The sequence below is a fragment of the Seriola aureovittata genome, chromosome 16 (genome assembly GCF_021018895.1).
Source record: "Seriola aureovittata isolate HTS-2021-v1 ecotype China chromosome 16, ASM2101889v1, whole genome shotgun sequence".
NCBI classification, from domain to species: Eukaryota; Metazoa; Chordata; class Actinopteri; order Carangiformes; family Carangidae; genus Seriola; species Seriola aureovittata.
In genome coordinates, this window is record NC_079379.1 from 23,471,684 (window position 1) to 23,498,271 (window position 26,588).

At 43.1% G+C, this 26,588-nt stretch overlaps 1 protein-coding gene across 9 annotated transcripts in view; it reads right to left on the reverse strand.

Annotated features, from left to right (window-relative positions):
• Positions 1-26,588, reverse strand: part of ptprua (protein tyrosine phosphatase receptor type Ua) — a 196,872-nt gene that overhangs the window by 28,804 nt on the left and 141,480 nt on the right. For 5 of the 9 annotated variants that reach the window (XM_056398886.1, XM_056398885.1, XM_056398880.1 and 2 more), the window contains 9 exons: positions 26,045-26,081; positions 16,972-17,110; positions 13,864-13,893; positions 13,234-13,394; positions 12,705-12,892; positions 8,172-8,244; positions 7,169-7,245; positions 5,119-5,136; positions 2,408-2,444 (listed from right to left, as the gene is read on the reverse strand). In XM_056398886.1, the coding sequence (XP_056254861.1) occupies positions 2,408-2,444; positions 5,119-5,136; positions 7,169-7,245; positions 8,172-8,244; positions 12,705-12,892; positions 13,234-13,394; positions 13,864-13,893; positions 16,972-17,110; positions 26,045-26,081 (760 nt within the window). The remainder of the gene's footprint in view (positions 1-2,407; positions 2,445-5,118; positions 5,137-7,168; positions 7,246-8,171; positions 8,245-12,704; positions 12,893-13,233; positions 13,395-13,863; positions 13,894-16,971; positions 17,111-26,044; positions 26,082-26,588) is intronic. The other 4 variants (XM_056398882.1, XM_056398881.1, XM_056398883.1 and 1 more) reach the window with 3 other exon arrangements.

The following is a 26,588-nucleotide window of genomic DNA, read 5'->3' on the forward strand; positions in this document are numbered from 1 at the left end:
TAGATATCAGAATGTGCATATCATGTTGTGACTCACCCTCATTGGATAATGACCCACAGGCACTGGATTACACTGTGTTCACACAACCCGCATTACCCAAACCAAACCAAAGCAGCAACTTCAGTGCAGTGCAAAGGATACGTTTGGGGCACGGTGCTGAGTGTAGGTGACCCGTCTTTTGGCAGCTCTCACAGCACGGCACAAAATCGGCCCCTGCTTTTAACGTGACCCAAAGTATATACCTTTACCTCTAAAGTCTATTTGCTCCCATTTTGCAGCATAACTGCAGTGTTTATACTGGATGTTGAGCTCTGTGCGCTTCAAAAACACGGGCGACCTATAGTAAATACTGTGCCTGAATGCATCCTGACATACAGGTAGGATAGAGGCTGCTGTTCGGCTAATGTGCTACTCACACTACACCTCCTGTGTCGACATGGTGATGATGATGGTGATGGTTTTATTGCAAAACTATGAAAATAAGATGGAACCTTTAAAATTACTAATGACTTTCCCTTTAAGTCACTTTTGAGAGGAATAATGTATTTGATATTTAAAGTGCATCCCTCACAAACCAGACAAAATATTCTTAATCTTCAATGTCAGAGAACGTTTGACGTGGTAATGATGCAATCAAATGCATGGAACTTCTTCTGTTGGGCTACAATCTCCTATTTATAAGTTTTTGCTATTAAACCATGCTCAGCGTTGGCACTGACAGCTGTTCGCTTACCGAGAGCTTTAGCCGCAATTGCATTTACAGGAAACAAGGTAATAATACACCCATCAGAGCAACACTACTTCTTCAGGGCAGAGTGGATGCTGCAGTGACAGCTATAGGAAAAGGACGAGACAAGCCAGCCAGACTGGGGCTAGCTGGTTAGCATGCTAACTTCAGTAGAGGAAAATAAATGATAGAAATTGAAGCAAAACAAGAGTAAACGTTGGACTTGCTTTGCTGGAGACAGCTCTTGGTGAGTAAAGGAATGAATTTGAATGCTGAACGTTTCTCTTAAACTGGTAAGTAAACAGCTGTCGATGCTAACGTTGGCAACGTAGTGACAGCAAAGCTTACAAAATAGCTCCTTTAACGCAATAACAGTCTTGCTAACGAACACACCCATTTATGTGTAAAACATTCCATCTTCACAACAGTTAAATATTGTTAAGAGGGTTATTAGCATCAAGGTGTGAGCATTAATGTTTCAATAGACCAGCAGACGTTCTGTGTATTATGATAATGGACTCTATGAATTTCTAAATTTCTAAACTTGCTAATGGCTTGGGATGTGATTTGAAACTTACAAGTTAATTTATTTAATGTATAAACTGTACTATATTACCTTCGCTGTATCTGTGATAACCACTATTACTGGTATGTCACCACTTTCATTTAACTTTGTACAGGAGTCTAAGTAAAAGCAGTATCCATTGTTGTCATTCTTTTCAACAGGCCAGAAAAACTACAGAAATAATAAAATAAATAAGAGAATAAAATCAAACTTACCAAAGAAGCACGTACATTTAGACAGTATTTTAGCATGGGAAACTTCTAAATATGTCAAATTAGTTTCAGAAGTAGTTTTGTTTGTTTTTTAATTAAAATGATCAGCCCTCTATTTGATGAATCAAACAAACTTTAATGTTTTCTTTGATACTGTGAATCAGTGCCTTTAGTTCCACTATGAGTAAAATTTTAATTCCACCGAGTGCTTCCTCTTGGATAGCACATCGTGGCACTCCTTCCACCTCTGCCTGCACCCTCATATGCAGAAACACTTTGTGAGCAAAATGTGAATGAGAGCGAGAGAGAGAGAGAAATTTTCGGAGGTTACTTATGTGAAGTGGTAGAACTGAGACCAAAGTGAGAGGTGGAAAGAAATCAGAGGGGGATTACGGAAGTGAAAAACATATTCCCTGAATAAATAGGATCAGAGCCAGGAGAGAATAAAGAAAATGTCTTACTCTCTATCTTCTCAGTTTCTTTCTCTCTCTCTGTGTGTGTGTGATCGTGTGTGTGCTGCCTGGGGAATGCAGCCTATATACTGTATCAAACCGACATCAGAGAGATGGTGCACCACACATGCAGATGGCGGGGAGGAGAGACACAAAAGCCGAGCTTCACAGAGAGCGACAGTCAGTGGTGTTACAGTGCAGATTGACTGACGGTTACAGTCGATTGTTACGGGAGTGTGTCACACAGCCGGAGGAAAAGTGAAGCTTTAAGGTGGAAAATCCAGATGTGACCATGATGCAACGCAGACTCCATCTGGTTCGCACATTAATACTTCAGTAAGCTCATTTCAATGCTGTCAGTTGGGCTGCTGTGTAAAAGGACGCCACAAACAAACAGAACGTAGATATTAGCAGTCAAACACACACCGCCGCTGGGTTGCTTTACACTCACCTTGAGTGGCGATGAAGTGGTTTGATCGCTGGTAACCCTGTGTGACAGAGACAGTAAGAACGATAGTGGAGAGAAGAAAGAAAAAGATGGGAGAGAGTTAATAATTACAATGATGAAATGAGACACGGGGACCTCTAACTCTCATTTCACCCCTTCCATCCATTCTCTTTCTCCATTTTCAGCATCAAATCATCTCTTATTCATCTCGGAGCGGGGCTTGATGTCAGCGCTCTGCTAAATTTCTGCTCTGCTTTTGACTGAAGACGTTTCAGCACCCGTGGAAAACGGCGCTGTGCTGTTTGGGTGATGGGGCTCTGCTTAAAATACATTAGCATGTTTGACCGGCCGTGTTCTTTTTTGGATTGTTTAGGCTCCGAGTTTGGGTGAGGGATCGCACTCGAATTATAATGCACAGAGAAATGGCATAAATTCAAGTTTTTCTCCGTCTGCCTCTGAGCCAGGTCATTACATGCGGAGCGAGGGAGCTGCATTTCAAAGACGGCCTGGCGCGCAGGAGTTTGCATGCCGCCATGGCTGCTGATCAAAGGCAGATTGACGGGTGAGAGATCCTGAGACAAGTGAGTAATTCTACCTGAGTGACGCTGACTGATCTGGCTGTCTCCTTTCTGCCCAGCTTGGCATTAGTGCAGTTATGATACAGTGTGCACAGTCTGGAGGGCTATTAGTGGCGTCTTGGCCCTCCACCACACAGACCCTGTGCGCTGAATGCAGAGCAGCCAAGCATGACAGATTCCCCTGCATTAAGATGAGTGCGCCCTCTCATCACTCATAGGTAAAGTGATTCCAACTGCTGTATACGGTAAACATTTGTTCAAATAATATACACTGTGTCTACTGTACACCCAAACACCCGCCCACACACACCTACACATCCACACACACTCACACACACACACACACACTCTACACATATGCACTATCCAGCCAGACAGCCGCACAAATTACATTCCATAACTGTCATGCCACAGAGAGAAGTTGAGATGGATGGCCATCGCTATGAAAGAGTGCAGCGACCCTCATTCCCATGAGCCTCTGTTGCTGAGTTTCCCTGGGCCAACCGGTTTCCTGTCTGTCACCTTGGCAACTGCACTTTCCAACAGCAGGCAAGCAGAAAAAACATCAAGCAATGTCAATTCACAATGAACTGGAAAGTAAAATAAAAAAATAATAAAAAAATAAATAAAAAAATAAAACATGCAGATTCATTTGAGATGTGGAAAGTTTATCAATTCTATCAAAAAGATAGAAAAACAACTTTCAGTTTGTTTTGCCTTGATAAATTTGGTTCGCTTTAGCTACAACCTGTGACAAGTTAATGAACAGCTGACCTTCGTGTCTGCAAATAAATGAGCTCGTATTTTACCATGCATCTCAGAATCACTTGTAAGTGATGAAAAACAACCTCCCTGGGAGCAGCGGGGCACCAGAGGGAAGTCTTCCTTTGAGATTGAATGACACCAGGGTTTTTGCGAAAACCTACAGCTTTCTCTGTATCTTTTTTTGTTCTGTTTAAACTGTGAGATCATCACATTCAGATGACTTACAACCCGCAATTGAAATTCAAGAGGTAAAAGCAAGTAACACACGAGGAATCATCACTTCTTTTACGACGAGCTAGTTAAGCAGAAGTAAAAGATAAAGAGATGTTTTGACAAATGTTTGAAAAATACACAAATTATAGTTGGTTTTTTTTCTTAAAACATGCCCACCATTGTAATTTAGATTCTGAGGGACCCAAATTATCACTGTTGAAGCTACATTTCTTCGTTGGCAAAAAAAAAAACTTTTCCCAAGTTATTTGTGTGAAGTAATTACTGTACATTCCACAAATGTTTTTTTATCGACTTTGATGAACAGTTTTGTTCATTTAAAATGAACAATTAACAGCGCTGACAAGTCGCAGCTGCGTATTAGCTATTCATTTATAACAATACATAACAATGGGGGTTTACACTTAGTTAATGGTTGTAAGTCTCTTAACAAACACTGAGCTAGCTAACGCTAATGCTAGCATGTTAACCAGCTCACAAGCATGCGAGCGGTTAGCTAGTCAGCCGCAATACCTCACAAACTAGACCTGGAATTAGTCGCCAGACTCTGAGTAATAGACCTACTTCACCAGGACAAGTCAATGAATTTTGCAGAGCCACTTTACTACTACTTACTTTTCTCTGAGATGCTTGATAAATATGGACCTGGTGTAACTGTGGTGAAACTCAGAGTAATATTAGGTCAAACTTATGTAAGCTATCTCTAAATAATTCCTGCTGCATGCACTGTAAACTTTGTAAGATTTCTCCTAGGTCATAGTAGCTGTCACTTAATATCTTTACAATGCCTGCCGTGTCACGATGTGCACGCTCGGCTTTGATCTGACCTCATCGTCTCTACTCTGTCGCACGCTATCTAGCTTTCTAGAGGACAACCTGATGTTAAGCAAGAACTCCAGGTGAGCACCTGACTATGGATGAAAGAGGACAGAGAGATGTCTGCAGTCAGTTTGCAGGGGAAATACCCAGGGGGGGGAGAAGTGATGGCTAAAGGCAGAAAGGCTCAGCAGCTCAGAGCGGAAGAGGGAAGGAAGATCTGCTGTTGGAGGGAAGCCATGACGGGCTGGCAGGGACAGCGAGAGGGGGGCAGCGTGAAAAAAGGGAGAGGAGATGAAAAGAGATGAGAAGCAAGGTACTTACTTCCCTGTTTATCCGAATCTAAGAGGTGCCAAAAGGTTGAAAAGAGGGGGGGGGGGGCGGAAAAAAGAGAGAGAGAAAGAAGGAAAGTAGGGGAGGAAACAAGAGCTAGTTATTGTGATTAAAGACCAGGAAAAGAGGGTAATGAAATGATTAGAGAGCAGCTCGCTTTGAGGACCTGTGGAGAGAATAATGTTCAGAAACTTCAAATTCCCATATTTCTATGACAAACTCCACTTTAGTTTTTACAGTAACCAGTTTTCCTCCTTAAAGAAGGTGCGGTTGATGGAGTAGCAGATGACCACATTCCTTTTAATGTTTTATATATTAGCCATAGCTCTATTTGCTGTAACCAAACTCCCTCCCTAACCCAAGTAACCGGACTTCGGTTGCAAAGTTGCAGCGTTTTGAAATCTCAGAATATGGTTATTATTATGGAAAAGATGCCCATGACTTCTTAAGTAGCTGAGGGTCGTCTGAGCCCAGTTGTAGGAAGTCATACTTCTTCTTTAAGGTGACGTGGAGGGATAAAGTGGGTCATCGTGCCTTCTTCAGATGAAACACAAAGACAGACAAAGACAGATGCAGCATGTTGAGTCTCGTCTTTCAAAGAAAATTAAGCCTTTCTACTTCGTCTGCTTAGCCATGGCAACCGTTACTTCCCCATTTTATCTTACGCCAAACAAATTACCGCTGCTACCAACACAAGTGTTAACAGGCATCACTTTTCCCGAGCAGCAGAGCGAGAGAAGAATCCCCTCGGTCGTGGGCGTTTAGAACGGCACAACGCAAAAAATCCTTTAAGAACTGAGTGGGTACGGTGTCACTTCTGTGTTACACCTGTCAGCATCAGACGCCAACAAAAACAACGTCTAAATATTTGACATAAAATGAGATGTCTTATTACCCATGCAAAAGAAAAAATGATGTAATCCTTCATGGCAATGAGAGGGCGGTGGAACTTTTTTGTTTAACCTTTTTTTTTTTCTTAAAAAAAAACAAAACAAAAAAAAAAAACTTGGATCCAACCTTGGATTCATCCATGAATCATCTGGTGTCGTTTCACTGCAGTGCTGTGACACGCAGGTGGTGCTGTAGACCGCACAGCTAATGACACAAAAGGTCCGTGGAGCGTCGATCCTGATGGAGCCCTCGAGGAAAACAGTGAAGGTGGCCACGCAAAACACTGTGAGCTCGGACTTCCCGCTTTAACCGATGCCACCCACATACACTCCAGCTTACATCTGCCCACTTTACATTTCCTTTTGTTCAGCAAACAATGGCAGAACGAAATGCAGCATTCACAGAGAGTAACAAACTCACGTTAAAGCCCCAGATGAGCACTTCACTGGGCCGAGCCAAAAAACAGACGCAAGACTGATGAGAGCTTTTCAGAGTCACCTTCAAGTGACCTATTCTGCTACGAGTGAGCAGCAGAGATCCCAGCCTGACCCGTTCTGAGGGAAAGAGTGACCGTCCTTCAGATAAGTGTTGGTCCGGTTAATGCAAAGCTGCCAAGATACGATCTGGCAAGAGCGCAAAACTGCTGCTGGGACTGGAGAGGCTCCCTAAGTTACTCACTCGAGCTGAACTGTAAGTGAGATCAAAAATATCTGAAAGTAGATGAAAGGATCAGCTGTGTTATAGTGGGTCCAATTCCTGTGCGATGTCGCCTTGCAGAAGCATTTGGGTGAGTCGTGCGGCCCCGTGCTCCGAGCTTATGGGCTCTTGTAGGATCTCTGGAGTTGCTGCGATAAAATCTCCCCTTCCCGAGCGATAGAAATCTCACCTCGGAGCCGCTGGAATGCATAGATAATGATGCTGTGTTGTGGGCGTAATTACTAAATGACAGTTCAGCCCGAGCAACAGGAAGCTCTCGCACACAGCCTCAGACAGCGGGTGGAGACGCTCTCCGGTCAAGCGCCGGGTCAACCACAACAATAAAACACGATTATTTCCGAGCGCTTGAGGCGGGAGCTGTGGGATCAGAAAAGACAGAGACGAAGGAGAAGGAAGCGAGAGAGGAGGAAGGAGAAGACTGCAGGTGACTTACGTCTATGTAGTTGGCATTGACATAGTCAGAACTGGGGTCTGCGAGCAGAGAGTGGAGTTTGACCCGATGGCGATCGTCTGAAACGCACAAAAACAAGATTTACGTATCAGTAAAGGAGAGCAGATATCACGTCATCCCTCTCGCCTCATTTAAACGTCTTCCAGGCGAGGAGCTGCGTTTCTTCATCAACTGGCTTATTAAAAACGTGGGTCTTATTTTCATGGTTTCAGCTGTTATTTCTATCTTTTATTAACATCCCATAAGTAACGTGGGATCTGTGATCACTTTTAACTCAATGTGCTGCGAAATGCTCTTTTTAAAAGGTACATGTCACCATTTGTTAATGATGCTAATATGTAATATACATTTATATAATAGTGATGTTATATTATATATAATATTCTTTGAAATTTTGAGCATACATCTTTTTGTACAACTAACAATTAATTTGTAACGGCTTTAACCTGAGCTTGTTGTATCTAACACTGGACCAAAAACACTGAACCATATTTGATGATAATAATAATAATAATAATAATAATAAATGTATGTGTAATCAGCACACAAACTTTAAATAACATTTTCTTATAAAGCTTTACAGCTCAACACTAATCACTAATAAAATATTATTTCTGATGATAGCAGATATACTCAAAATTTCCAAATCACAATTAAAGCCACTGTTGATCAGTTTTAATTAAAAACCTTACCTACGTTATAAGTTGTTGTTTTTTTGTGTGTGTGTGTTTTTTTTAGAATTAACAACCATTCAAGCAGAAGTAAAAATAATTATTGGGTGGCTGTGGTTCACTCACAGGACACAGACAGTGGTGTCGTTAAATGGTAATCTACTTTAGTGTGTAAGTATAAAAAGCTATTAATGTTTCTCCTGTAAGCCCACAATAAAAGACGAGGCTGGAACAGAGCCAAGTAATAACAGCATCAACATCTCCGCTTTATTATCTGCCGTTTAACCCAGCGGGCTAAATGCACAAATACTTACGGCTAAGCAAGCTATCGTGCCGTCCTTTGGTCTTGTCTTTCTTTTTTGTGACGTCCCAGCCATCAAAGAAACTCTGTGAAGTGAAGACAGAGAGCACGAGTTAAGTTTTAAAGAGAGACATTACAAGAAAAAGGCGCGATACGTCTTCGATGCGTCTCGAAGAATAAAAAAACTCAACAATAGAAACGACTTTTTTACCCCGAGGTTGTCTAAGCGCTGTTGTAGCATCTTGCCAAGTCATCAGCAGACATCTGCCACAACACAGAGGGGAGAGACTGAGGCTGAGAGATGACATGCGGCGCTGAGAGACGGCTGTGGCCTTGAGAAGGGACGATCAAGCCCACTACAGTCATTCTCATTCCAGACGGAGCGCGAGACTTGCTGCTTCAAGAAGCCGTTGCTCTCTAATACCTCAGTGCTAAACTGCTAAATTTGTGACAGCTGTTTATGACACCCATCTACTAAATCTGCCAGTGCTGTGAGATGAGTCACTGAATCTAAATCAATACTGTGAGCGTAGGATGAGCTTGAAAAAAAAGAACATAAATAGGAGCTTGTATGGACCTGGCTTGAGTTGTGACATATTCTGTTGCACTTTAAGTCCCAGTTTGATCTCCCCGCTGCATCTGTGGGCATCATCCCGGCTCTCGTACTGATGCAGCCTCTCATCTGCGGCCAAGCAATCCCCTCTGTGCAAATGGAGACCACCTGAGACCCCGAACCGAGCCGGAGAAAGCAAGCTGATCAGTGGAGGGGGGGGGGGATTACATCTGCCACTGGATCCTGCGCAGGTAATACCTGATCTAATCCTGCTTAACACACCTGCCTTTGTCCAGCACCCTGTATTTTCCGGAGCCACAAGAACATCCCGCTCACCTTCATGGAGCTTTACTCGATTTATTTCTCTATTATCTTATCAGCTAATTTCATAACGCTCAGCAAAGCCCCTGAAAACTTGATTTCAAATCTCAAGTATTTCTCAATAAATATTCATGAATAAATATGAAATTAAAAAAACATCCTCATTAGTTTATCAGACAAAAAACCAGGCTGTTTGTGGGAAGTGAGTGACAGAGGTCTGGCAACACGAGCAAACAACCCTGACTGTCATGAGATCTATATGCAAATATCGCTCAATCCTTAAGGTTTGTTTATGCGCTGATATGCACACACACAGGTTCAGACTTCCACGTGGACAGCGGATGCGCTCGCTCTTTCATTCACACTACAATTAGCCGCCACATTCTACACATGCGCGCCAGAAAACAGCGGGAAAGAAGCTCTGCTGCGTTTGTTGCTGAACAACAAAGACAAAGAAGATGGTATGTGCAACAACTTAACAACAACAACAGGACAAAACAGGGGAGGGAACAAAACAAGCATCCAGTTTGCTTTTCCAGCACATGCACTGCGCTCTCACAGAGCACACAGTCACAAACTGTGGATGGACGGTCGCCAACACGCGAACCCACGCAGGTTTATTCTTATCAGCTGAGCCCCTCCCACTTTAAACCAGCGAGAAAAGCCCAGAGAAAAAACACACAAAAACAGAAATCCCTCATGTAAAAAAGCAGAACGTCTGTTCATGTTGGACACCGTCGGACAAACTAAACAGCTGATTGACATTATAGTTCTTCGGGGCATTTAAGACTTCACAACACAACAGAAGCTGTTTACTGATCTGATTTCTCAAAATGCAGGGAAAGACTTTCGACTTCGAAACGTACTGCATCGGTAACAAGTACATGTTGGCTGAGAGCTAGTTGCACAGTTTGTTAGTCCACTGGAGAGCACAAGTTTATTTTTATGTAAAATCTTCTTTTAGCTTTTGGTTTCCACCAACATCTGAGACAAAAATCTGACAGAACGTTGAACTAAAAGAGACAAAAAACACCCTCGGTTGAGTCGATGTGGACGGCAGATGGGTCATCATCACTAGTTACACTTTTCACATAAACCATAGTCATTCGATTGTTTGTAAATACAAAACATTTTGATTGGTGCAGCTTTAATGACCACAGTTGGTAAATGGACTCTACACTACAAGACACATTCACCCAATGACACATCAGGGGCAATCCGGGGTTCAGTATCTTGCCCCAAACTTCGACAGGTGGACTGGAAGAGGCAGGAATCAAATCACTGACTTCCTGATTAGTGGACGACCTGGTCTATCTCCTGAGCCGCACCGACCCAGGAAATGTAATGGTGTCTTCCAAAAATGTTTATTTAAAAATGAATTATGAAGGTCAGGGTTAGGATTATCTTTTTTCTGTTTTGTTTTTTACTGTTAAATATCTATTTCTGTCTTCCTCAACATTGAGGAACCCGCTGTGTGTCAGGCTTTATGTCACAGCACTGTCTCCCGGTGTTGTTGTGGGCGCACTGCGGCTCCAGGTGAAGACATGAAGGCGTAGCTTCACCCACTGGGTGGCTGCCTCAGACATCGAGGGTGACACACTTTCCCATCACCGTGTTTATTCACTGGCTGTGGTTCCAGATGTTGGCTTCCAAGGACAACGCATACTGTACCCTACCCACACTGAGGGCCTGAGTCATTCACAACCCCCCCCCCCCCCACAATGCCTTTGCAATGTCTGATCAATGGCAGCAGCGTGACCCTGTGGGAAATAAGGGTTATGAAGTCTGACAGCAGTGTGCGAGCTGATCCCCTTCATCTTGTTTATTTCTCCAGGCGATGGGGAGCCAGACTGAGGAGTGAAAAAGCGACCCATATATTGATTTTGGAGGTGGGGAAATTTGTTGGTGCCTCCGGGGATAGCTTAATGAATCGAAAAAGTACATCTGGCTTCCTGCAGGGGGGGGGTGCAAAAAAGACTCATCGCCACCGGTTGATGCGGAGATCCTCATGTTAAGGTGAAAAGAAGGTAACTTTGGAAAGCATAATTAGTCCACACAACACCAGGAAGTTCAGCACATCTGCATTACCTCTGTAATGCAGATGAGCAAAAACAGCATTTTACAGCTCACTCATTAATATTTAACTTTCAGTTTAAGCCTTTTTCAAAGTCGACGGTATCTGTCTGCAGAAACACTGAGGCCGGCTTCGTCCACTAACTGCACCTACAGTAAAGCAGGGACCATCTGTAATGTTGTTTTTCTTCTTTTTTTTGCCCAGCTGGAGAAAGGGTGATGGAAGTGTTAGAGAGAGAGAGCATCTCGTAAATAAAAACACACAGGTCTCAGCCCCCGTAGCCGTCAGGTGTCCTGCTCACTTGCTCTACATTGCTTTAAAAAGGCAATATCTTGTTCACAATCACATGCTGAATGAATAAATAAGAAAAAACACAGGCAGCTGAAGCAAGTATTAGTGCCTCTCTGCAACAGTAACTCAACATGACACGGTGTGACTCGACCACTGTAACAGCATATTTTCTTCTCATGGAACTGCATCTCCAGCATCTGATCAGACGATGCCTGTTGACATTCGAAGGTCCCATCCAGTGTGAAGGTCTCTGTCCATGTGTAGTGTGATTATAGATCAGGTCTAGCTTCTATATTAATACTGTGAAAGTATCAAAGCCTCAGTCCACAGAGAAATGCACACAGCATGTATTCAGAAACTGAGCTGTAAAACCAGCCGTCAGGACTTCTGGAACTTTGTGATGTCACAAAACTCTTGAGTGTTTACCTGAAATCTGCTATTTTAATTTTTTTATTTGATCACTGAGAAAACAAGGAAGAGTCTCGGAGCCTCTCTTCTTCACACCACTGAGTGTGCGTGTCAGCATCAGCTTTATCTTACATTACTGTCTAAAAATAAATCTCTGTCTCTCGGTTATCATCAGTTGTCATGGTGAAAAATGGGAATAATAATGAATGATTTACACCTGCTTAATGAAAGTGTCAGTTTTAAGTGATGTCTCAACTGTACGTTGAAACCGACTTGTGTAGTGTCGCCCAAGTCCTCCAGCGTTGTGAGTCCAACAGCATGTGTGACGATGAACAACGTTTTAGGGAAAGATTATGGTTGGAGGTTATAACGATGACGGGGTTCAGGAATCGAGGTCACGCTAAACAAATGGGGAAACAAATGTCAGTCTGCTGTGTTAAAGTCTGATGTTTTATTGACCCGTCCATCCTCCATCGACCTCCTCCCTACAACGGACTTTGTCTCTCTGTGACGTCACTTCACTTCCTTCTTTACGGTCGTCATAGTTACCATGACCTCTAGAGGGCTTCGTCACTTAAATGTAAAGACATGTCGTTCCTGCTGAAACCACTGACGCTGTTGTTGTTTTGCTTGAGAAATTCTCTCTCTCTCTCTCTCTCTGTCCGTCTGCATTTGTCCATGTTATAGCGTAACTCTATGTTGAAAGTACAGAAGGACATTGTTGACATTACACATAGTGCAAACCGTTTCTTTATGGACCTGACTTTGTCCACTGTCATGCTGAAACGTGTAGAAAATGCTGCAGCACAAAGCTGGAAGCCAAATGTCATGACACGCTGTTGCAAGATTTCCCTTAATTGGAACTAATTGGCTCTTTTTTTTCTCTTCTCCTTTCTCACCTCGTATTCTTGTTTGAAACCGTATCCCTCTGCCGTCTTCATCTGGTTGATGTGCTGGAGGAGGTCTGCGACTCTCACAGCCGGGTGGAGCTGACCCGTGTGATATGGCGAGCTCTTCCTCCGACAGTGCCGGTGCGGCGAGCCTCCCAGCAAGCTGCTGGACTCGTTGACGGAGCTGCGCTGCTCATCTGGGAACATGGACAACATACAGTTAGAGCCATATACCGCTGACACACACACACTCTTTGTTATTAATGTAAACTCGGCTGAAAAAGTCCAGGAGGAAAGCTGAAGGATGAATAAAAAAAAAGTCAGCGTTTCCGCAGAGACGCGAGACGTGTGAGTGACTGACACTGCAGAATATTCAAACAGACAAGAGACTTGCAGGAGATTTCTCTCTGACGGTCTGGCACAACAGATTGGATACATGCTTGGAAGTAAACATGGCTGAAGGTCAGGAAGGAAAGGAGGGAGTTTCATCTCCATAGACACTTTCTCAAGAGCACCCATATGCTCCTCGCCGTCTTACTTCGGGCGTTGCAGCCGTGGGCATCCATGAAGGAGTGGGCCATCCTCTCATCCTGCTGGAGAGTGCTCTGCTCCGTCATGCTGCAGTCTAAGGAGCTCAGCTTCCGACTCTTCTCCTGCCTGTAGGACATGGCTGCCTTGTTTATGGCCACCTTCTTCCTACTGTAGAGAGGCAGGCACAGAGAGAGAGAGAGAGAGAGAGAGAGAGAGAGAAGGGGGGGTAATAATAGACAGAGGACAGCAGAAAAGGGTCAGAATGAGAGAAAGACAGGCAAAGAGATAAGGAAGAAAGGAGAGCAGGGCGAGTGAGGAGATGAGAAATTGGACTGAGGGGAAATATAAGGGCTACAAGATTGAAACTGGACGAAGGGGAAAGTGAGATCTGGTGATAGCAAGAGGGTGTCGGGGGGGTGGGGGGGTTGTGGTGAAGGTGGTGGTGAAAAAGGAGAAGGAGGAGGATGAGGACGACGAAGAGGAGGAAGTGGGGGGGGGTGTATACTGGAGGATGGGCTGGAGATAGCAATGCTTTATTTCCACGTTAGTAATCCTGGGACTACGAAGGGCAAGCAAGGGGAGAGATGGCATCAGGGGTGTCAAAGGGTGGAGGAGGGTGGAGAGAGGAGTAACTTACGGGTAGTAAGGGTAAGAATAGAAGTCCCTTCTGATTAGCATGACGGAGGAGGAAAGGAGAGAGACAGAGAGTGAGGAGAAAGAAAAAAAAAAAAAAAAGAGAGAGGTGACTATGGTTTATCAAGATGGGCACCAGAGAGATAAATGAAGATGCTCAGTGCGTTGGGATGTTCTTAAGCGAAACCGTCGTGAAGCAGGTTACAGCGGGGAAAAAGATGACGACAGGGGCTCGTCGCACGCCAAGACTCGTCTCTGGACCAACGGACTTCTCATCTTGTTTTAAATCTGTGTTTTTGTTGCGGATGTTTTTGTCAATTTCTTAAAGGAGAACTCAAACTGTGTTTCCAGGTGTTGGAGAAGTTTTGGAGGAAAGTTCAGTCAGGAAGTACTATCTCCTTGTGCACGCTTTTCTTAAGTCACAAGTGCCATTTCCCACTATCTCTCAGCTTCACCAGCTCGTCCTCATCTTTTTTCCAATCACAACCTGACACTGGAAAGCGAAATTAAACCTGTGGCTCAACATATGCCCCCCCCCCCCGGCCCAAGTCTGGCCCATACACTTCCACATCTGGACAGAGTGAGAGCAGGAAGATTTTCTCTGTGTGTGTGTGTGCACCAGAATTGGTCCGGATGTGGAAGAAGCATCTGACAGTCATGCTGTATACGGGCCAGATTTGGGCCGTGGAAGCGGGCCAAAGAAAACAAGCATGTACAGCAAGTAAGATTTTGCCATCTGGGTGTGAGGTGTCAAACTTTAAAAGTATTATTTCTCTCTGCTGTTATTCAGCTTGTCATTTCAGCACCACCTCCACCCCCTGCACCACATTAACTGTGCAGACCACCAGTGTCCAGGCTGCCGAGGGGGGAAGTCTCTTTCCTAATTGACCGGACCTTAATCCTGCGTACCGTTCCCCACGGTGATCCACTTCCTGTCGGGGGCCGTAGCTCCAAAGTCTTTTCATTCTGTTCACAATAATTTCCATTTTACTTCAGATTTCTAACACTCTTTTGTTCCTCTTATTAGTCTCTCCTGATCTAAAGCCTTTTGTGGCTCCAGAGGGAGGAGCTGAGTGAAGTCGCATTATCTGCCTCAAAAAATCTGAAGGTGAAGATTTACCAGACTCCTATTGGCCGCTCCTCGTCTCATCGCTAGCAGTTCGAGGCTACATTAGCGGCTACTAGCATAACACGCATGGGGCCTGTTGCACAAAACACCTTGAGTTAAGATTTTCCTTAAATGTTTGTTTCAGTAGTTTTTTCCTTATCCTGCTCTTATACTTAAGGAATCACTTAAAGCCAGTTAAACGACCAAACTAAGGAAAAAACTCGGCAGATTTTATGGTGAGATTTGATCTGCAGTCAGGTTATGATTTGTCTGACTGCCTGGAGTTGGATCCCTCTTTATTTTCTGCAGCTTAATGATCGCTTTCCGGTCAGCTGTAGTCAAGGTCATTCATGGCCACGGACGCACCGCCGCGTCGGGTCACTCACCGAGTTTAAACCCTCTTACCGTCTGCTGAACAATGTGAAGTTCCAATCGAAAATAACTGGAGGATGGGGTGGAAGCGTACTCCTTCAATTTCTACCTGCTTCTTAAAAGCTATTAGGGGTATCGCAAGAGCTAATGCCAGCAAACAGTCTCCATGGAAATAGAAGAATCTTACCGCTATAAAATCTTTCACTGCTGCAAATGCCTTAAACTTTTTTTTCCTTAACAAAGAAAACCTTTTAAGAGATTCTGTGCAACACCCTCAAATAACTCTCGCAGCTAGTTTCAGACTTCAGTAGAAAACTTAAGGTGAGTCTCTGACCAAACTGTTGGCAGTGAGGTTGCATTGTGGGTAATGTTGGTGTCCGGTTTTGAGAAGGCCTGAATGTTTTCGTCTGCTCTCGATGAGTATGTGATTTTCATCCCTCTCATTTACTTATTTCAAATTCTTTCGTCTGTTACAGTTTCTGTGACACTTCGACTGCTTTTCATCTCTTATCAGCTGTTGACACAGTCCACCAACCTTTATCAAGATGGAGACGGACGTTCAGTGTCTGACATTAAGATGCACGAGACAGTAGGAACTACAGCACTTGAATATGCACTCGTGTGAACAAGCGGGTTGAGCCTGATGAAGCACCTGCACTTGCAGACAGTGCTTGAATAAATATCCAAAAGTTGGAGATTGGTTGAGTTGAGTTTTGGCGTGCAGAAAGCTCTGTCTGTTTTGATTCATTCCCATTTCCTGCGTCGTGAGCACCCTCCTGAATATTCGGCTGCGCATGGGATCTCTGATTTGTCCCGCTGATTGCAGAACCAAAGCACATTAACACAGAGTCTAACTTTGCACATGCAGAGTGACAGTATTTTGTGACTGAATATAAACATGTCTGCTCCCGTTTGCCCCCATGTGGCTGTCTGGCTCCTATTGTGCCCGCTAGATTGGCCCACTGAATCTTATCAGTCACTGCCTTCTCCCAGACATCCCCATTCATTCTCCCTCTATTCTCTGTGAGAAAATTCCTCGGGGCAGAGGAGTTCCTCCCTCCAAAAAAAAAAAAAAAAAAGCAAAAACAACCTTCCTAACCAATTACTAGCCCATCCACTGGCACCTCACAGCTGCTCGCCTCATGTAATTGGGTGGGCAATGGAATAACATGCCCCTTGATGAAATATTTCACACTCAGATGAGTGTTCCACCGTCGCCCGGCGAGCGGAGGAAGAATACACTGCAGGTGCGATCGACGACAGAGGTAATTTGCAGGTGGAAAGCAGCCAGCGATTCCAGTGCGAGCGGGCTGCATTTGAATGTGCTCAGCCAACACACAGACCTTGAAATTAAAAGATGAGATGAAACACAAAAGCTTGGCTGAGGCAGCGGTGGAAGAGTTTAGGATTAATGCTCTACCATTCCACTAACTCTGGTTGTAATTCACTCTCATTGCCAAACGCTTTCCTCAATAGACCCTAGCTGCCAAGTGGGATAGAGATAAATTTACTCCTTCGGAGGGGCTATACAGGAACAATAAGACTTGAGACTGCAAATGTTTGACTGTGAGAAGGTCTAGCCCGTCTCACATCCATTGCCCAGCAGACGCAAGCGTTTTCGCAGCCACTCACCCCTTCTTCACGATGATGACGATGGCCCCCAGAAGCAGAATGAGGACCACCAGACCGCCGGCGCAGGCCCCAAGGATCAGACCCATGTCCTCTGCGTGCTGGGATACCTCCAGGGCCCGCTTGGAGTCCTTACAGGCAGCTGTGGGCCGTGCGTGACAGAGAGGTCCGGAGGAAGGGGAGACAAAGACAGCCACTGTGACTGATTAATCACATCTAATTGCAAAAAACAAGATGCTACATGTTGTTGTTTAATGTCAGAAAATCATTGTCACATTCATTTTAGCATAATTACCATGAACAAAACAAAACTAGTGCCAGGAAGATTGGCAGCCTGAGCCGGTCTTGATACTGAAAAGTCTGCTTTGGTGGGAAGGCTGCTGATTGTTTGACCAATTTATTGCAAAGAAATAAGAAGAGTGTGCTGTTCTTTCACCACAAACAGAGCCTCAGCGGTCAGCTCACCCAGACCTCCTCTCACCCCCAGTCCAGGCTTTTAGACAGTTTATAAAGCCATGCCAATTGTTTTGGTTTTGTTTGTCCAGGTTGTGAGATATAGATTTCTGCCTCCTCCACAATGAAATGGTGAAAGGAATTAGTTTGCGGCGCTCAAACCCGGGGCACATAAAACTTAAAATTCAGTATTGTTATCGCTGGCGGGGGCCCGCAGGAGCCGGCTAAAATACTGTGGGTACTGTACGTGTTCACACCCCCCCATCAAAACCTGCACTGGCCTTTCTGCAGCCCATGAGGTAACATCTGCACGGCCAGATGCCGCTGAAGGGAAGTGAGAAAAAAACCCCAAAAAACTGACTTTTTTTTGTGCAGTTTAAGTGTCACTTTTTTTTTTTTTTTTTTTAAGTTTTCACAGTTTCTGTTTCCAGGAGAAAATGATGATTAGAAAAACAGTTTTGTGTGAAATGACTCGGCAGTTACTCGTATAGTGAAAAGGAAACTGAGACGTCACACACGTGCATCATCACTGGCTGAGGTAGTGTCACATCTATTAACTGCTACGCATTGCATCATATGTTATTGTCACTTTAGGGGACGACATGTTTTGCATATATTTCATAATTTTTGGACACGAGTTGGAAGCTGGCTTCCCATTGGCCAAAACTGTCTCACCTGCAATATCTGATATCTGTCCCGACATATTATTTATTCTTTTATTTTTAAATCTTACAATATCAGACTCATAGAGAATCTAGATATCCGTTACCCACAGAATCACTTCCTCTTTAGCGATTTTACTTACAAAATAAAAGCGCAAGAAAGACTCTTTTTAATTGTTTTTTTTTTTTGTTTTTTTCTGGCAGCAAGCTAATGTGAGCTTTTATTCAGAAAAGTCCTGACAGGAAGTTCTATGATACAGGCGGATCAGGTGAGTAAATCAGTCAAAGGTATGATGTGTTACCGTGGGCCACAGCGCCACACGTGAACGGTAACAAAGTAAATTCCTGTCGCATTTTTATCAATCAATAAACCTTTGATTATGTTCTGGCCTGCCATTGGATAAAAAGACCAAACTGACTTTCCTACATGTTGCATCTTTCACCCATTGTGTGGGTAAATGAGACTGCACCCTATCCCGACACTTACATTACCAGGTCTAGTCTGAGTCACATGGGGGGGGGTCGTCTGTTGAGCTCTATCACCATCATGTAGCTTCACTTTCAAGTCTAATTTATGTAACAGCCAATCGTATGGATACAAACAGGTTGGTGTTGTTGCAGATACAGATGGAGTCTCTTACGGCACATTAATCCTGGCAGTGTTATTGTAGCACACTGACATGATGAGGATCCTCACTCACTGGTATGTATCTGCCAGGCTGATTTGGGGGGGGGGGGGGGGGGGTTAAGCGTGTTGGAGGTCACTCCAGATGCAGTCGGAGCTTACACAGGAGAGCGTTTTCCAGCTGAAGCAGTCGGCGAGCTGTTATATTACCATGCAAATGCTGCACTGCACTTAATCGCTAGAGGCGGCACAATAAAGAGCTCACTAGACAGTATCAGAAAGGGCTTCAACACTATTTCAATGCACCATTATCAGCGACTTGAGCCTCTATAAAGGAGATTTAAACATGTTTGGCTTCGGAGAGACAACGCTCTGGTTATCTTACCAAACTGATGCATCCAGGCAACGACTTCCCTCCTGCTCATAGGTCACAGTCTAAGTGCATTTCCCAGATCAGGAAAATCTCCCTCTCTATGAATCATCTGAACTCCCTGTTGTCTTTTATCCAAAGGTGAAAAATTGCTATTACGTATGAATGAATTGAAGGAGGAATATCACACTTCTGGGAGCAAGCGCTTCATTAATGAGACAACTCGAAATACAGCTGGGAGTAAAACACATTACAGAACCATATGGACGTGTAATATGTGACCTGTATGTCCTTATATCAAGCGTCATGTTGCCATATAAAGGGATATATACTATCACATCCTCTGGATGTATGAAGATATACGTGTATAACATGCATGAAATACCCATATATGTAAATAAAACAATATCTGTGATGGATATTTATATGGTATAAGACGTTGTGAACACATATGTTAACAATATATATCTAATTTATATATGTAAGCTTATTAAAAGAACAGATATGGAAAAATCTGTATGTTGATATATGTTTTCTTATTCATTTCTCATTAATTTAACATGTGCCTTCAACATAAGCAGACATTTCTTATAGATTTCATATGTAATTTCTACATATATGTTTTTATTTTATACCTACATACATTTCATATATGGAAATGCAATATACGTACATATATTGCATTTGTGTATGAGACAGAATCACTGAAGGATCTCAGGCCTGTCTTGATGCAGCACAACTGAACCGGCCAACATCTCTATTTCAACAAAGCAAAGATGCTTCATGGGGGAGTCGCTGCCTTTCATCATCTGTGACTGAACAGAGGAAAAAAATAAAAATAAAAAGCCTTTATAGTGAGGCAGAATGCGGAGTTTGGCTTGATAAGCTGCGGACTGGCGTTGACTACAGCTCCTGGCAGACAATAGAGCCTGACAGACGTGCTGTAATCACACAAATCATTCTAGGTGAGTCATTCTGCTTTTAGAGCCGTATTTAGAAATTGGCTATCACGGTACGTTTCATTGCACCAAAAAAAATCCAGCAGTGGGCATGCAGGGAAATCCACAGGAATAAGAGAGGTGGTGGTCGTGGGGAGGGGGGGGCAGACAGCGAGTTGCATATTTCATCATAATTCATCATTTCCTTGTATTGGTCTGCAGTTTATCCGGCGAGCTTATTTTGGTCTCACAGAAAAGAGGACGTACGTATACACAGACTGTAAAAATCAAAGAAAAGTCTGTCCTGTACAAACAAATGCAGGCTGGTCTCTTTATGTGGCTTCGAGGAAGGCTGGAATTACGTGCACTACAGTATATTGGTTCATTTCAGTGCAGAGTATGACTCCACAGCACTTATTCCACCAGTGCGGCAAGAGTCATGACACGCTCACAGCCCTCCTGCTGTGAGTCAGTGTTAGCACTTGATCAGTGTTAAGATACTGTCAGTAAAACTCAACCCTTCGTGGTTCACAGTTTCTTTGTATTGGCCCTGAATTTTACAGCAGGAACAAATAAAAGGCCGGGTCCTAATCACAGACCCTAAACAAAGATGGACGTGGCCTCTGCGGCGTCGCCCGCAGGTTTCTGAAGATTGGTTTTTTGAAGCTCAGTGCCTGACATCCTCAATTATGCATGATTTTAAACCTTAATAAAATGTAAACTGTTGGGTTATATAAAAGTTCATGTAGTTGTCATGAAGGAGGAAAATTGGCTTAAGAGAATAAAACCTTTTTTTATGTGCCAGGCTGTAAACATGCTGCTGTTGTCTGTGGGGATTGACTCACTTCTGGAGCCAGACTCTAGTGGCAGAACGTCGCAATCACCAATCTGCTGCTGCAGGACTAGACAGTTTTTTTCCCCTGATCAATCTTAAGCTACTGTCAGCAGAACTCAATATTTTGTCTTTTCCTTGCACAATTTATCAGTCTAAAAAAAACATTATTCTTGTCCCGAAGCAAAGAAGACGAGCTGGTATTCAAATATCCAGCATGAACACATGGAAGCCCATCCTTATTTTAAGAATGTTAAAAACACCTGGGATACCTGTAATACACTGTTTCATGTAGGTAAATTTAGCTTAATATTCATTTTCATAACATTATTGCTTCTACTTTGCCATTTTTTCCATCAGTGAATATCAATGTCACTCAATGAAATCTGCTAAATTAACACCCAAATATTGCTTCAATTACTTTTTAAAAAGAGGACGGTACATGTCATTTCCCTTCATGCAAACATTTTACTTCAGGTCTCACGCTGGTTACACACTACCTCGTGCACTTTAACTATTTTGGTCCTTTTCTAGTTATAAAATGTTTTGCTTATGTCCCTCAGCAGAGCAGCCGGGGAAATTCAATTACCTCCTTTACCACTTCTTTTCAGCTGTAATGGATTTATTTATCTGGGTATACACATCAAACTATCTGTCTCCTCCATGATTAGTGAGATAACCATTATTCAGTTCTTGGGGGGGGGGGGGGGGGGGGGTGTCCTACTCCTCATGGACATATCTCAATCATAAAAATGAACCTTGTACCTCACATCAACTTCCTCGTCTCGATGGGATTAATATTCGACTAGAGGATATGGATCTGGTCTGCCAAAGGTATTAGATGATAGTTTCAGTGATAAAAGACTTTGCTGCTTCCGCGATTTACAGGATACATTTTATTTACCGTTATCTTTTTGTTTTTTATATAAACCTACAGGACACCCTGAAAACAACGGATTCATTTAAAGTTGATCCATATCACCTACATCACCGCTACTCACAGATATATGACAAAGTAAATCAGATCACTGTCCCAGTTACTGATCGTTTGTTCCTGTTGCTCTGGAAGTATCTTCTTATAAATTATACTTGTAATTCCAGTTGTGCATGCCTCTTTTTTTTTTGGGTTCAGGTAAGATGCTCACCTGTCTGCTCAACACACACACAGACACACACACAGACACACACACACACACAGACACACACACGAGTATCTTCATTTGTCCATGTATGTAAATACCGGCTCTTCAAGTCAGCGGCTCATGCTTCACTGGGCTTTTAGTTCATACGTCCAGTGGCTCATTTGGTTTTTAATGTTACTTTGGAACTTTAGATATTTAATCTATTTTAATCTATTTTAATCTTTTCTTTTTTAGTTTATATACTATCTATTTCTATACGTTTTTGGCTTCATCCCTTTCTTCGTACACATGCGTAGCACTGCTGTAACAGCGTTGAGTGAAGTGGTACCAGAAGCAGTTTCTGACCTTTGAGCTGCTAGAAGTCTTTTAATGTTTCATTGACAGCGCCATGAAAACAAGGCAAAGTAGAACCAACTGCTCTCAATTAGCGTATAAAAAAACAACATTTCTATTCAGGAGACAAACTCAGAGAGGAAATAAATAGCAACCCGGGAACAGTCTTAACAGAAGCACTGCAGATATTTAATTTCATCAAGAGCAACGCAGCAACAGATAGAAAGAAAAAAATAATCTGAAGTTGAACCGACTGGAGACGATTTAAATAAAAAACAGTACTTCTATTTAAAAAGATGAAAAGGTGAGTATGACAAACTGCAGCTATGTTGTTAGAGCGATTAAATTAGCGCTGTGGAAATGTACTTTTATGCTAAATTCAACAAGACAACAGGTAAACACGGAGAACGTGTTGGTTTTGCATTTACAGCAAACGGCATCAGCAGCAAATTAAAATGGAGGAGACAAGAAGTCTGATAAAATAAACTTATTTTGTCACTCAACACTTATGTTATGTAATATAAGTGATTTATTTATTTATTTTTTAAATATCTGGGTCTCAGTACAGTTGAGGTAAACAACTACTATTTGAGAATGTACGTTATGATGTGATTCCTTCCAGCTGTCACACAGATTTTAAGCAAATTTTTCAACTGCTGCAAAAGCCAAATGTGAATTTGATGCCTTTCTTCTGGCTTGAGCTGACATGAATGAAACCCTCCTCTCGTAGCAGAATGGGGAATCTTTCAAGATAATTTCATTTGTAATGAACATGTTCTCATTGTTCTTTAGTGCCGGCTAATGTTGGCCATATTTCATCTGAGGACAAAAAGACAAAGAGAAGCGACCAGGTGGCGTTGAGAAAAAAAGAAAAACACACTCGCCCACTACTGGCGGTGGTTTGGCCAGGCGCTCTGGTGAACACAGCTGGCAGCATCTGTGTGTGGGAAGCCGGTGACAGGAAATGAAAAGCAGCCAAGGATGGTCTTAACAGGACCTCTGTGCCACCTTTGAGCGAACCGCAGGAACATCAGCGTGTCCTCTGGGCCGCCTGCCTGCCTGCCACAGTCACATATGCACAACTACAGTAAAAATGGCTTCTATAAATACGCCTGTAACCCAGCTCCCCCTACTCTACCTATGTGACACGCTGGCAGACAATAGTGAGGCAGGATTCTTTGATGTCATCACACTTCAGATAAGAAAGAGTTCAGGGAGTGGAATCCAATTTAACTGCCACCTTTCTCAAGAGCACTACAAACTTCAGGCATAATTCAGTTGGGAAGACGGGGGGGGGGGGGGGGGGGGGGGGGACAACTCCATTTCACCCTCTGTCTGTCTGTCCCCCCCCCCCCTCCCCTATTGTTTGAACTGAGAGGCTTCTATCTGTGTCTGTCTCTCAAGCAAATACTCCTGGTCGCTTCCTCTCCCAGGGAAAAAAAAAAAAAAAGAAGAGAAGAAGAAAAAAAGAAAAAAAGGAAACGTTGCCGCATTCTGGATTTCAAAGCCATCAAAGCCCCAAAAGGGGTTTGCCAAATGTCAGTGTCAGTGATTCAAGAGAAACAGAGTGAGAACACGGATGCATGTTTGCTTTCACCTTTCCTCCAGTGTCTCTGCTGAGGAGAGATTGGCACGGTGGGGGGGTGGGGGGGTGCTTCCTCCCTGCAGCACCCAAAACAACACTAAGTCCATGTCAAATCCCTTAAGTAGCAGCCTGATCCAGGATAACTGCTGAAGTCTCTGACATGCGCCCTGTACCACATAACTGAAACCCGCTTCAACCACACACACCAAAAAAAAAAAAAAAATCTTACTGTGGTTGTGATTACTGCAGAGAATGAAAATCACTTATTCAACATTATGTTTGAGAGGAAAAGACAATCGGTGGCCTCAGTCTCACCCTGGTGCTTTTTTTCGCTATCGTGGTAGCATTTTAAGAATTCCTACTTTTTTTTTTATAACCTCCTTCTTATTCTCACACACACACGCACACACACACACACACACACACACACACGTGCACGCTCATTACAATAGATAATGATAACATTTTATTCAGCAGCTTAATTGCTGAGACACGGGGATACAACACTGTAAGACACAAAAGGGGTCCATGGGGCAACCGCATGAGTAGACGTGTTAAATGAGTCCCCAATATAGTACGATTATCTTATCTACTTATTATAGTCATTATGATCCATTAAAAATCTTCCAATTCACGTCACTGCAAGCCTCCGTGTGCGCGCCCCTCAGGTAAAAACCATATCATTGCTCTGCAAAATATAACACAAATCTTACAGTGAGAACTGAGTTAAAGTGATAAATGAGAGGTTCGCATTCATTTTCATCTCAGAGTAAATGGTTTAGATAAAAAAGGATTTTTACCAGGAACTTGTTAAAAAGCTGTCTGGTTGCTAATGTATTTGCCCCAGAACTGTGGTTATGAAGCTGTCACTAGGAACCCTGTGATCCCACATCTCAACAATGAGGCTGATGAGTGAAATATTAATATTTATCAGCTTTTTAAAGTTGTACTCCTCGGGTGATTTTTGGTGGCACCTGTGGTTACCGGTAAGCGTTCTGTTAAATATACAGAGTTGTGTTTGTAACCGCGTGTTGCATTGGTGACTGGGGTTAGAAAACATCGCCTTCAGCAGCTAATGGCCAGATAACAGGAGAAATGAAACTCATATATCAGTTGTATTAATAGAGCTGCATATGTTGCCGCCACGGCCTCGCTGCCAGTTTGTCCCAGTGGCATCTTGTGGCACAACAACAACAACAACAACAACATAACTAAACTCTACAATTACAAGACAGACATCCATTAAACAGGAAAACCTCCAACTGCAAACAACGTCAATTATGACTCTTTGTATTTCACATTTTTAAGACTTTTTCAACCTTGTTAAACGGAACCACATGGTGTTTTTATTTTCTATATGATACAAGATGCATCCCGAGTGTAACAAGCCGTCAACACCGTGGCTGAGCTCCAGTGAGTGTTTCATACGTCACACAGCTAAATAGCAAATCCCTGTTAAATTGCGAGGGCGGGGCTTTCCGTATTGTAACGCCATAGCAAACCACTGATGCCCCAGTGTGCTGAAGTGAAAGAGGGGCGTCAGAGGAGAAGCCAGGTGTAGCTGATTACTGGTATTTTGCAGGATCAGTCCGAGCTAGCGATGGGGACCGAGGTTTGTCAGTTAGTTTTTAGCGGCAGCTCAGACATGTCTGATGTTAAAAGCAGCTAAAAACTAAAATATTAAATAACGGTTTTAGTTTGTTTTTTGTTTTGTTTTTAATTTGTCAAATTCAATGAACTGCATGATGTAGTGTCGGCTAACGTGGGCCAGAGTTTTACTAATTAGCATTATTACAAATGTCAGTGTAATTTAGAAATTAGGTTTTCTTCCTTGTGGAATAGAGTTCTGGAGGAACTGGTTTCACCTTGACTCTTAACTTTATTTTTCCAACATCTGCAGGTGCCATAAAGCTGAAGCTCCATCCGCACTGAAAGAAGAACACCACTTCTATGCGCTGTAAAACTCCACAGACGCCCAATAAAGAAGCTGTACAAAAGTACAAAGACAGACCACGAGACAGCCTCTGTGCTTGCCATGTTTAACGTACAGTGATTTATAATTAATTTGATAATACCTTACTGATGTGTAAATGAGATGTGCAGCACCTTCGTGACTCAAAGAAAAGAGAGCGTTACCTTTGCGAGCGATCCGAATGCAGTTTATTCTGGTCTCCTGTGGGTAGAGACAGAAAAGGCAGGTTAAGAGTTAATTCATTTGGCTTGGTTACCATGACGACACAATGATTAGCATGATGGGGGGAAAAAACAAACAAAAAAAACAAAACAAAACAGCAGTGTAGCTTAATTATGAGTCAGTCTGTTGAAATCCATAATCTTGTCTAAAACTTGCAAGACAGGTGGCCGATGTCAAAGTCACCCGGACCTTTTACTATGTGGAGGAAATAATTGAAATTTCCACACGGAAGGCATCTCCTCTGGATATGAGACACCTCTGCTCCCCTGCATCATGTGAGGTCCCTCACCTTGGTCCCCTGATTGGCTCCGACCCCCCCCCCCCCAACAATAAAAAAAAAAAACAGCCACCTCTATCCCGAAGATAGAAGGGCATGTTACCAATTTGAGACTTAAGGAAGCTAAATCAGTCTTTATGGGCAATTATGCTAATCTGTGCTCTGAGACTGGAGTCAAAAACCTTTCACCTAAAACAGTTGCCAAATTA